At 52.8% G+C, this 12,703-nt stretch overlaps 2 protein-coding genes across 2 annotated transcripts; one reads left to right on the top strand and one right to left on the bottom strand.

Moving 5' to 3' along the window:
- The first annotated feature begins 521 nt into the window (after positions 1 to 521).
- Positions 522 to 2,404, top strand: RASD1 (ras related dexamethasone induced 1). The gene is made up of 2 exons (XM_010719584.4): positions 522 to 932; positions 1,144 to 2,404. Exons 1-2 carry the CDS (start codon positions 647 to 649, stop codon positions 1,692 to 1,694), a joined length of 837 nt encoding a protein of 278 aa, XP_010717886.1. The 5' UTR covers positions 522 to 646; the 3' UTR covers positions 1,695 to 2,404.
- A 1,837-nt stretch (positions 2,405 to 4,241) lies between these two features.
- MED9 (mediator complex subunit 9) lies at positions 4,242 to 8,145 on the bottom strand. Its single transcript, XM_085237520.1, has 2 exons — positions 7,935 to 8,145; positions 4,242 to 5,056 (listed from the first exon to the last, which is right to left on the bottom strand). The coding sequence occupies exons 1-2, from the start codon at positions 8,078 to 8,080 to the stop codon at positions 4,840 to 4,842; spliced, it is 363 nt and encodes a 120-aa protein (XP_085093646.1). The 5' UTR covers positions 8,081 to 8,145; the 3' UTR covers positions 4,242 to 4,839.
- Between the last annotated feature and the right edge of the window lie 4,558 nt (positions 8,146 to 12,703).

The raw sequence follows: 12,703 nt of genomic DNA, 5'->3' as shown, positions 1-12,703 counted from the left end.
AGAGGGACAGGTTGGAGTAGGGGTGGGAATAGGGTCGGAATAAGATCGGGATGGGCTGAGCGGGATAGGGTCGAGCCGAGACCGGGCTCGGGACAGGGCTGGGGAAGGAGCTGAGGACTGGCTTGTATCAGCCTGGGGTAGCAGAGCTCTGGCCGGGATCTCAGCAAAAAGCACAAAGTCCCCCTTTCAGGGCCGCAGCACCTGGCGGCACCCCGACTCTCGGCTCCCACTCCTGCGCCGTGCCCCGAACTCCCCAGAAAGCGCCATTTCTGCCGCTTATCCCACGCACGGGACTGTAAGCGCGAAACGAAGCCGGGCTGCGGCTCCCCGAGGTCTCTGCTCCGCGTCCCGGACCCTCCGGTCCCCGTTTGGGGCGGGCGGATCGCCGAGACCCGCGCCCACGGCCGCACCGCCCGCGGGACGGAACGGCGCCGTGTGCGGGGCGGGGCGGGGCGGCACTGACTCAGCCCCGGGCCGTGACGCGCAGAGGGGCGGGCGCTGCATCCTGCATATAACGCGGAGACCGCGGGCGTGCGGAGCTCAGAGCGGCCTTCCAGCCTGGGAGAGAGAGGGGCCGAGCAGCCGGGCACACCTCGCCTTCCTCCTCCTCATCCTCTCGGCGCGAGCTGCACTTCGGCCGGCTTCAATGAAACTGGCAGCGATGATCAAGAAGATGTGTCCCAGCGAGGCCGAGCTGAGCATCCCCGCCAAGAACTGCTACCGAATGGTCATCCTGGGCTCCTCCAAGGTGGGCAAGACGGCCATCGTCTCGCGCTTCCTCACCGGGCGCTTTGAGGAGCAGTACACTCCCACCATCGAGGACTTCCACCGCAAGTTCTACAGCATCCGCGGTGAGGTCTACCAGCTCGACATCCTGGACACGTCGGGCAACCACCCCTTCCCCGCCATGCGGCGCCTGTCCATCCTCACAGGTACGTGGATGGGGAGCTCCAGAAGGAAATGGGGGTTCTCCTGTTGGAGTTTGGGTTTTCTTGGTCACTTTAGAGACGGTTTTCTGCCCGTCTCTGGGTGGGATTTTGTGCGTGCATTGGGTGGGTGACTTTGTTGCCTGGTTCTCCCCTCCCCTGTTTATCTATGGGTCGGTGTGCGCATCCCCATCTCACGTCCCCGCTTTGTCCCCAGGTGATGTTTTCATCCTCGTGTTCAGCCTGGACAACCGGGACTCCTTCGAGGAGGTGCAGCGCCTGAAGCAGCAGATCCTGGAGACCAAGTCGTGCCTGAAGAACAAAACCAAGGAGAACATCGAGGTTCCCCTGGTCATCTGCGGCAACAAAGGCGACCGGGACTTTTACCGGGAGGTGCAGCCCCGAGAGATCGAGCAGTTGGTGGGCGCAGACCCCAAGAAATGTGCCTACTTCGAGATCTCGGCCAAGAAGAACAGCAGCCTGGATCAGATGTTCCAGGCTCTCTTCGCCATGGCCAAACTGCCCAGCGAGATGAGCCCCGACCTGCACCGCAAGGTCTCGGTGCAGTACTGCGACATCCTGCACAAGAAGGCTCTGAAAGGCAAAAAGCTGCTGAAAGAGGGCGGCCGGGGCAGCACGGAGGAGGCGTACGGCGTCGTGGCTCCCTTCGCCCGCCGGCCCAGCGTCCACAGCGACCTCATGTACATCCGTGAGAAAGCCATCGGCGGAGGGCACGGCAAGGAGAAGGACCGCTGTGTGATCAGCTAGGAGCCCCAGCGTGAAGGAGGGAAGAAGGGAGGAAGGAAGGAAGGGAAGGGGGAAGGATGCTCGTTTCCAACGGGACTTTGGGCAGGCGGGAGGGCGGGCACGCACCCAGCTGGGCGCAGACTTGCCTCTTCCCCAGCCTCCCTCCTCCCATCGGCTTCCCCCCCCCAGGGCACATGCTGGGAGAGGGGGAGGACTTGGAGGCAGGAGGGGATCAGGGAGATGATAATGGCAAAGTGCAGATGGTGAGCTGGGGGGATGAGCACTCCCAAACTGCCCAGCCTTGGGCCAGGGCATTGCTGTCAGGAGGGCAGAGACCTGTGAGAATCCACCTGGGGCTTATGGGTTTCTTTTTGTTTCCTTCTGTTTATTTTTACTTGAGAAGCTGTGCACGGACTCTGGCTCTGTGTCGTGTGTTTGTCTGTGTTCGCCAAACACGTGCAGAAGACACTTCTAAGCTGTTGCAAAGACTCTGCAGAGTTACAGCCCCAATGGACCAAAAACTGACTCTTGTTTACATTTGTCTTGTCTGATTTGCAAGATTTGGGGGGCGGGGGGAGCGGGAAGGGTTTTTTAAATGAGAAAACAATAGGCACTTTATGTAGGTATTGGTTGTCACTGACATGAACAAAAACCTTCAAGTGTTTCTACCGTGGCTGAAACTTGATGTTTTATTTTTTCTACAAAATAATAAAAATCTTTTTCAAATGACACTTTGTGGCTTTTTGCCTTTGCTTCTTCCCCGATCCCTGCAGCAAAACCAAATCCTGTCAAACCCAGGCCAGATCCCAGCTGTAAGGCTGGATCAGTACTCAACTCAGTGCCTTTATTACCCCACTTTCTCTGACTCCCGGTGCAAAGGTTTCTGTCTCGGAAAGCGGCCGCAGAGGGCAGCGGGGCCATGCACGCTGTTACTCCAGCCGGCCGCTGAGCCAAAGCTCTTTCCTCACTGCACTGGGCAGCACTGATCTGCATTGCTGTCGCTCCCCCAATAAGCCAGGCATCGCCATCTCGTTCACAGCAGAAACCAAGTGAAATGACATCATTTAATGACAAAGAGCTCATTGTGCTTCATGCCTTCCCCCGATTAAATAAACACTCTTTAATGATGTCAACAGAGAGTGATTCATTTGCGCCCCGTCCAGGATATTGTTTTTGTTTTGCAACATGAGTAAAGGAAATACTCGAAAGGTCACCTTCGCATGCGACGGGTTTTGATCTCTCACTGCCAGTAATCACTGCTGGAAGTGAAAGGAAAAAGTGAAAGCTCTGCAAAGAGCAGCTCTCACTGGCTCCAGATTCTCCAAAGCAGCCTGCTGGTTCTGATCACACTCAGCAGCCCCGTTCCACCTTTAAGTTGCACAACAGACCTACATTTAATATGTATTAATGGGGAAAAATTCTACTGAAGCCATAAGGTGTGGGAGAGTGAGACGGCAAACAAAACCACTTCAGTTTGGTCTGAAACTTGGATTCAAGTTAACTTGTTGCTGTGCTGAGTGCCAGGCATTTCTTTGGAAACACTTTGCTCCTTCCAGCTCTTCACACGGCCTGTTTGACAGGAATAGCAGCTGGCCAAAAGGAGAAACCTCCATCCAGGCACGAAACACAAGAATTTATTGAGCTGGAACAGCGAATCCTGTCAGAAAGGTAATTTCAGTAGTAAAAAAGTGTACATTGTGCTTTGTTTATCTTGGTGTTCCGCTTTGCTCAGAGTTTACACGCGGGCACCTTCCCAAAGAAATCACCAGCAAAGCACTCAGTGGGGACAGAGTGATCTCTGAGCTACAGGTGAACTGAATCACCCCAGCTCCCAGAGAGCATAATTACCTGCCTCTTGACTTCGGGAAGCCAAATCCTACCCAAACAGACCCCGTTCTCATTGTTTGAATGCTCCCTGCTCTCGAATGCAGGCTCTCAACCAACACTGTATTTCACCACTCCGTTTTTCACCTCTTCCACTCCTGAGCTGCTCCACCTTTCAGCGTTAACTCAGAGAGCCGTGAGATCCGAGGGCTTGTCACATACCTGTTAGTGGGTGAGATGCTCACCAGGTTGTCATCTGACACCCGGCAGCTCCCAGCAGGAGGACAGAGGACAAGGAGTTCTGAGACCCATCTGAAAGCAATACAACATTCGAGAGCTTTCCACGAGCATCTGACGTTCAATACTCAGTGTTTGTGTTTGTGTTTGTGGGAAGCCCCTGGAGCATTTCAGACACAGAACTGATCCATCCTGTTGAGCCTGACTTGTGTCACTTAGGGAATAACTAAAGCTGCTGTCATTTATGCCTTTTGTTTTAATCCTGCTTTTCCTTTTTCTGCTGTAAGAGCAGGATGCCCGGTGTGTCGCTCACCAAGTTGGTGTGAAAGCCCTACGCATCCAAAGCCCACCGAAATCCGCTCCCCTGGCAGGCTCTGCTTTGCTCTCCCATCACCAAAAAGCAATGCTAAGAAAGAGGAGCAGAGCCCAGGCTGTGCACCACCCTTGTGCTGCCACACTCCAGCCCTGCTCAGCCCACATGCACTCAGTGAATACAAAGAGGGACAGTTTGGAGTTTCTAACCTTTACTCGACTCATCTCAAGCACAACTATCAACTGTTTAAAAACAGAGAGAAAAATACAAAAGTAACAAAAGAAAGCAACCATTCCTCTTCCGACACACTGACTGCAAAGCACCCCAGAGATCCTTCCCAGCAAACAGGCTTTCCAGGCCAAACAGCTCGTGCTTCCCCTGCATGTTCCCTTTCAGTGTTTGTCATTTCAGAAGTGGAAAAAAAAAAAGTGGAAAATATCTCCTTTTTTTCTGTTGAACTTAACCAGCAGGTACTTCGATTTTTTCTTTAGAGAAAACATAATGTGCTCTGCTTGCTTGAATGAAAAAAATACAACCAACCCCAAGGGAAAAGAGCTGCATATACAAATGCACACAGTCCTACAGCAGATCAAAGCAAAGGCACTGCTTTAACCATCACATGTGAAGGACACACGAAGGGTTCTGGTTCAGTGTCACATGCCTGTGACCCACACAGCCACGACTTCACAGTAACGTGATCAAAAAAACAAAGTAAGCCTCTGCCAACTTTTTCTCTCCTTTCCAGCCAGGAGAAGAGGCATTCCAAACTCAGACAACAGAGCTGCTCCCTTCCTATTCCTTAGGGATTTCGAACATGCAAAGGCTCTTGTACTTCTGCAGCAGTTCATTCTTGGTCCTGACCTGCTCCCGCAGGTTCTGCAGCTGCTGCTGCTGCTGCTCTGGGCTCACACTGATGCCAGGCATGGCACTGATCAGCTTCCTCATCTCCTGGAACTTGTTCTTGAGCTCGTTCAGCACCTGGTGAACATCCTGGCTATCCTTGTCCATGCTGCAGAGGGAAGAAAACAGAGACATGATTCACATCTCCTGTTGGACAGGCCTTCAGCTTGCTGGGGCACTGCATAGTCAGGGTTTCTGCTGGAATTCACTGGGAAACTTTTGCTCCTGGTATCTAATTCACACCCAATTCACCTATCACAACAAAACAACCAGAAACAGATACACAGAGCGGGCAGCCACTGGGACAAACTGGTTTCCTGGTCTTTTTCAGCACACAATCCAATAACCTTAATTGCAACCCTACAGGTTAAGACCTGGTCTGCAGCTTTAAAACACTACCACAAACTCTCACTCTGTTGAAATTCCCATACGGGGAAGGTAAGATTACACACACATGTTGTGTGTACGCACCTGGGAAAAAAGACCTCAGCCCCACCTGTGACCTGTTGCCAAAGCAATACAAAAAATCAATGCAGTCAAACAGCTTGACAGCAGAAAATAGAAATTGTTCCCCAAAGTATCAGAGAGTGTCCAATGGCAGAGAGAACGGCATTTCGGAGCTTCAGAACGACTCTCTGGGGATGTCTGTCTAATAAAGAGAAGCGACAGCTTATTTTTTAAAAGCAGCACAATTGCTTCTGCAGCTCTGTGCTTCTCAAGGCTCAGTGTTGTCTGAGGCAGCGTCTGCCCTCAAACCCTCATTAGTATCTGCTTCAGCTTTGTTAGCAAAGGCGAGAAGTTTTACGATTCCAGGCAAAGGCGAGACTGCTTCCAAGGCAGCGCTAATAACGAGAGTGGGATGCTGACGGCCTCTGAAAGCTGGCAGCCTGTTCAATAGCCAGACCCAAAAATAAAACTGCTTGGCATGACCAGGGCAGAGAGGTGCTTGATTATAACTTTGGGGAATCGTGACACGACTGAGAGCAAAACTTTTAACCAGATGGTCCCGTTCGTTTCAACAGCCTGTTGGAACAAAATATTCATTACTCCTCTCTAAATAAAACTGCAGCTGGTACTACAATGTATCCCCATTATGCAGGCATTTACAGTCAAGTTGACAGTGGAAAAATACAGGCACACACACGCTGCACATCTGGGAAGGATGGGTTGGCACTGCCTTTAATCCATATTAGCTGCATGCTAGCTTCAAAGGGCTGATCAGGTCTCTCCACAGCTTGTTCTCTTGTCCACACACAGAGAATGGATGGTTGCCTGTTTGGTTGGTTGATTTGAAGGAATAATTATTTTCAGGTTTGTTGTTTTTGTTTTTCTGATGGGAGGTTTTCAAGCAATTGAAGCAACTTCTTCTGTCTGAGAGCACAGACAGGCAGATGTGAGGAGGAGTGTGGGAAGACGTTCGGCCACCTGCAATTCACAGATTTAAACACAATGTCCAGCCACAGCCTGCACTGATGGACAGTGCTTGGGATCTCCCTTAAAGGACTGAGTTCTTCAAACCCGTCCCAAGCTGCCCAGCAGCTCTCCTTCACCAGTGTCCCTCCACCGTGTCTCACTTACAGCTCCTGGCTACAGCAGCACAACCCACCATCAGAAGAACCACGCACCTCACAGGTAATGACACTTGATTATACAACGGTGAAAGTAACAGCAAGCCCTGCTTAGGAGAACTTTCTCGGGACTCAAACAACAGGAAAGAACACATGTCCTTGAATGTAAGCAAATGTACGCAATACATCACTGCTCCTGAGCACAGTCACCTTGGAGATGTGAAGTGTCTTCAGGGCTGAGTCAGTGTCAGAACAGCAGGGCCGGGCTCAGAGCCTGGCGGTGGCGTTAAAGGATAATACGTTTGCCATCTGTCAAGGATGTGAGGCAACACGTCCCACCACTCCGTCTGACCCCTCTGCAGTGCTGCTCAGTGCACCTACGTCTGCTCACACCATCCAGTAAATGCTGTGTGCCAGCATGGGGGGGAACGGGGTAGTGGGAGTGGGTGGCTCAGTGGGACAGGGCACAGGATATCCTGGGGACTGTCGCTGTGGGTCGTCACGACTTGCTTGGTGATACACAGGAGTCTGGGAGATCTCAGCTCGTGGCTCCGGCTCACTTTGCCTCTGTACTCATATGCAGATGGCAGCGGGCTCAGCCTCACCTCAGTGGCCTGGGTGGATCAGGCAGGGTTGAGCACATGGACAGCAGCAGCGCAGTGGGGAAATGGAGGGTGGGTTTGGGTTCTCACAGCTCTCCTGAATCTAGGCTGGTGTGTCTGTGGGGTATTCGGTCTTTCCTTGTGATGGCCCTCCAGCTGCAGGGTTATTAAGGGCAAACCTCTCTCAGCACTCAGACATGCTTGACACAAGCAGAAGCCCAGCAGGAAACAAACCAGCCTCAGCTCCCATAGAAGTGTGCAGGGAAAGGGCAGTCAGGCCCAAAACAAGGAATGGGAATTTGCGCTTCCTGTGCCCTCTGCCTCACTGTGCAGCGTGCCCAGGTCACGGGGCTGCTCACAGCAGTGCTGTGCTCCTACCGGGAACTCAAACATTTCCAACGGGGTTACCGTGGGCCAGAAACACTCTGGGTGTTAGAACCCTTGTACAAACACCTTTAACCCTACAGCACTGATTTTGAACTGGAAAGAGACTGACTCAACCTGCAGAAGCCTTCCTCTTTCTCCCAGTGCCAGACAGCACCGCTGCCCTGGGACAGCCCGTCCTTTACTTATCAGCCAAACAGAGCAGCAACACGGGGCAATAACTCCGCACAGCGCAGCTCAGCGGGTCTGCCAGGGCTCTGCACCACCTCGGTGACCCCAACTCTGCCCGGGGACGAGCACGACTCAGAGCAGAGCCGCTCCACCCCTCCCAGAGACCCCAGCGGGGAGAAAAAAGGCAACAGGGAGCATCACTGCGGGGCGGCCGGGGGAAGGCCGGCCCGGCGCTGCGCGGCGAGCCCGCGGCCGCCGTTACCATTTGATGATGTCGTGGACGAGCGGCAGGAAGGAGAACTCCTCCTGCGCGGGCGCCGGCGGTGCGGGCGGCGGCTTCTGCTCGGCGGGCGGCTCGGGCGGCGGCGGCTCCTCGGCGGCACGGACCGCGGGCACCACCGAGGCCATGGCGGCCCACGGACCGCCGCCGCGGCGCTGAGCAGTGACGGAGCGGGGCGGAGCTCAGCCGCTCTGCACCGCCTCGGCAGCGGCCTGGGCTGGGCCTCCGCTGCGGCATGCGCTTCGGCCTGAGCTTGGGCCTGAGGTTGGGTCTGAGTTTAGGCCTGGGGCCGGGCCCGGGCCGTGGGGCTGCTCCAGGACGTGGCCTGGGGCTGGGACTGAGGCATCAGGCCTGGGCCAAAGCAGGGCTTGGAGGCCTGCCCGGGGCCTGAGCCGGGCCTGAGCCCTGAGGGCAGGCGTGGGGGCTGAGCTCGGGGTCGCACTTTGGGCCTGGGGCTCGGAGATGGGACTGTGCTGCTGCTGAGGCCTTCATCAGCTGGGCCCTGGTCTGTGCTCCCAAGGCAGTGCCCCTGCACACCCCCGCTGTCCACCCTGCGCTGTGCCGATAGGGCGATAGGAACAAGGACGGCTCCCTGCCTGCACTGTGACCCACAGCATCCCTGACCTGTGTGCATCCCGACTTCTGGCAATCCTCATGTGAGGAATAGGAGAGGAGGGCCAGGAAGATGCTCTGAGGGCTGGAACATCTCTCCTATGAAGGCAGGCTGAGGGAAGAGAAGGCTTGCTGGGCTTGGAACTGGAGAAATCTGGACATACAGAGACAGAAATCCAGTGTCAAGGCTGAGACCTCCACGAAGCTGCAAGGAGAGGGAGAGATGGGGTTCTTGAGAGCCTGGCTTATGAGTGAAAGAGGTGATAGAGAACACCCTGCCTGGAAGCTGGGAGATGAGCAGTGCTGCCACTGTGTACCAGCAGGCCTCCGAGTGTGCTTCAGCAAACTGCTGCTGCTGTGTTTAAACCACTCTGTCAATACACACGATTGTAGCACTAATAATGCCAGCCACAATCATGAGTTATCCTTCCTGGAACTGAATTAGAGAGCATAGATAATTTCATTTTTCATTTGAAATAAGCTCCCAGGTTCATCAGTTAGTTATAGCCCAGGGATGATGGGAAAGGTAATTTTTAAAATGATTTCTTTCAAAAAGCAAACTATTTATGTATCAAATGACAATGCTGATAACCGGTTGTGCGTATGTAATATTGACTGCTCGCTCTAAATATAGCAGATGCAATTGTTCACATTGTTCTACTGTCAAGAATAGTTCCCGGCTTGGTCACCAGTTCTGGAATGTGCAGGGGAGCCCAGGGGAGCCCAGGACCTGCTGAGCAGATCCCTGCGGGAAGGCTGGTGGGATTTATGGCCCTTGACTGAGCCAAGCAGGAGGTACAGGATGTTAATGCCTTTGTGTGGGGCTGAGCAGAGAGGTTCATTTCTGCACGTTGTTTTATGGGCTGTTTCAAAAGCGAGACTTGATTCAGGCTCCTTGGGGGTCATTTTATTCTGTGCTATGCTGGTTTTAACTCTCCCCTTGACTTTATCAAGGAGTGTGGCTAATTGCTAGGCTGCTGGATGTCTGCCTCTGATGGGTGAGTCAGGCAGTCATTAGAGTAGGTGACAACATGCAGATACCATTCAGCCAGAACTACAGCACTGTCAATCAGAATTTCTTTGTACCATTCAGTTCCCATTTTGGTTCACGTGTTCCCACAGCAATTGGAATGTACAGCTTTATCTCAGTGGCTTCAGCCCTGCCCTCTGCCTCACACCTTCCCTTTCTCATGTGAACAGTTCCTTCAGGTGACCCATCCCCATCCTCTGGGGCTGGTCAGGTCTTATGGCAAGTTCAGTGGAGAGTGACAATGTTCTGCAGTGAGGAAGTGGTGCACTGGCTCCTCCATCACTGAAGACACTGATGAATTGATGGGATGAGATTGCACGGTTACTGTCTGAGTGTCTGCCTGTTGCCTACTCCATGACTGGTGTGTCTATAGCCTCAGTGAAGACTTCAGGGAGGGTAAAGACCCAGCTGACAGGTCTGGGAGGGAAGAAGAGATCTTCTTTTGGGCAAGCAGATGGCTGCTGGCCTGAGACAAGAAGCACTGCCCTAATCTTCAACTGCCCTTACAGAGCTCCAAGCTGTGAGGCCTTTATCCCTGTGAGATGGTGACCTGCCTTGCTTCTTTGTGCTACAGTTCCTAATGGGTAGACAGCATACTCAACATGATCTTTGCATTCCACGGAGTCTCCATCTCAACTGGAAGGGCTGTGTCTGGCTCTCTTGTTATTCTCTCATGGAGCTGCAGATCTTCCTAATGTTCAGTCTGTTTTCACCCATTTTCAGACTCTCAGTGGAAAGGTTTGAGTGAGCAACCTTTAAAAACTCATAGTGATGCAGCTAAAGTATAAACAAAGGTGCTTAGCATTGAATGAACTGAATCATTTTTCTCCTAGATTTGGTAATAAACCCAAAGTGCAAATGATTGTCCTGTTTTTCATTGATGTACTGGTATATAACTGTGAATTTTTGTGGAGTTCACTTGCTGGTCATCCCGTTTCTGAAATGTTCAGATGTCTCCAGACCATCTGATCTTCCACGTCTTAAAGCCATCACATACACTTCTGTTTGCCCTAACATTTGGTTAATTCGTTATTGTAAAAAAACAGCTGATCAAATAAGGCTTATCCAATACCTCTTATTGCCTGTTTCTTTACAGTACCAATCTTCTTTTTTTTCCTTGTCTTTCTATACAAGTTGCTTCTCACATCTGCTTCCAAAGATAATTTTTTTGGGGGGCTAACAGCAGTTATCTAATTGAGCACCATGCATCTCACCAATGTTTCCCTACAATGACCTGACATTTTTGTATGGATGGTCTGGCATGTCACCAGGTTCTGCTTCTCTCTGCCAGGCTATCTGGAGTTGCTTGTGCCATTGCCACCAGCTCTGTTCTCATTTTTTATTGTATGGCTATCATCAGGTTGAACTTTATCTCTTTGTCCTGCCCCAATACCTCATTGTCAGCCTGTATTTTCTCTCTTAGGCTTGCTAAGCTGCCGTGGTGGGATAAGTCTGTATTGCTGAATGAAAAAGGTGTTGTTGGGACTGTGGCTGCCTGGTATGGGTGATAGGAACAAGAAGTAACAGCTCCTGCTGGCCTCTGGGCATCCAGCCTGGGGCTGTGGTCAGCAGCACGGGAACATTGGCCCATTGTCCTAGTCCTGTGAGCCTGCAACTGCTAAGACTCCTAGCCAGGATCCCCCTATATGTGACCAGATGGAAGTTTGGCCTTGGGATCTAACCTGTCTTGAATTCTGGTGTCATTAAGGACCTGTTTCAGGACCCTGGTGTCCCTGGTTCTCTGTGGTGTGCGGATAGGAATGGGGAATCCGTAAGCTGAGCATCACCCAAACGCATCCAAAGAACTCTGGTGCTTCCTGAAGTTCCTTGCTTTATCAGGGTGACCAGCTGCAGGGGAAACTGTGTGCCCCATCCCAGAGCTGCCATTGGGTGACACATAAGGAGTTGCTGTCCTTGAGGAGAGCGGCCACCTCTCCCAGGGAACCCAGCCTGCAGGGACGAGAGGTGGCACGGAATTGTTGACTGAGCTCACAGTGGCTCTGGGCTGGATGTCAAAGCTGTAGGGCATTGGCCTGGCCATGAAGGCCACTGCTTCGTTACAATGAGCCTCGTGGGGGGAGAAGAGGGATGATTCAAGGGCACAGGGAGTGTCCAGCGATCGCATGATGTTCGCCGATGCCATCCCCTGCTGAGCAAACACGGGGCCCTGCCTGGGCCACGGTCCACCTCAGGGGAAGTTTCCAGGCCAGTGTGTGGGCAAAGGGAACACAGAGAACTGCTTGCGCAAAGTCAGCTGTGCAGAAACACAGATCCAGGAAACATGCAGCCAGATCGGCCACGGCACCCAGCCTGGCCCTTCTCCCGGCACAGGAGGCTCTGAGCTCATTGCCCCCACCCAGTGCAAAGGGGTGAAATTCACCCACAGAGCTTGCAGTGTGGGTCTGGGGAATTAAACCCACTCCCAAGGAGTGCTGCTCTGCACTTCTGCAGGAGTGCTCTGCTACCACTGGGCAAAATCAGCTCTGGGTCCCTGCTGGCAACGTATTTGACTCTGCAGTGTCCTTGCCGCTATTTGCAAATAATGAGTGAGCCACCAAACACGTGCCATGGAACATGTGAGGCAGCAGCATTCAAAGCTCCTGATGTGCAATCAGAGCCTCAAAGCAATGCTGCACGTGCCTGCAACAGAGTCCAGCAGCCAACCACGGCTAGGACTGCTGACCTGAGCCTCCAGCTTCACATCCTGTGCTTTGGGAAGTTGCTGGAGTGGGACAGCAGAAATGTGTGCATCCCTGTGTGCATCTCGTGTGCATCTTTGTGCACATCTCTGTGTGCATCCCTCTGTGCACCCCTGTGCACTTCCCCCTGTATATGCATATGCAGGTCCCAGAGCACTGCTGGGCATGGTTCAGTTGCACTTCTTGCTCTGTGTAGGGGACAGACGTACCCAGATCCACGTGGCAGGGACTGGCTAACAGGGCATTATGCATTATGGACTTCATCGAAACCCCCGCTCCCTTTCTCGGTTAGTTCTTATTCTGCTAAAGTGGGTCAGGCTTTGTTGATGTGTTTGTCAGGTTGCCTTCAAGCATGGCAGGAAGAGCTGTGACACGAAGGTATTTGTGCAGATCAAGATGTGGCTCTTCAG

The sequence above is a fragment of the Meleagris gallopavo genome, chromosome 16, assembly GCF_905368555.1.
Source record: "Meleagris gallopavo chromosome 16, MGAL_WU_HG_1.1, whole genome shotgun sequence".
NCBI lineage: Eukaryota > Metazoa > Chordata > Aves > Galliformes > Phasianidae > Meleagris > Meleagris gallopavo.
Note: the sequence above shows the minus strand (reverse complement) of the source record. Positions and strands in the feature narration are given on the sequence as shown.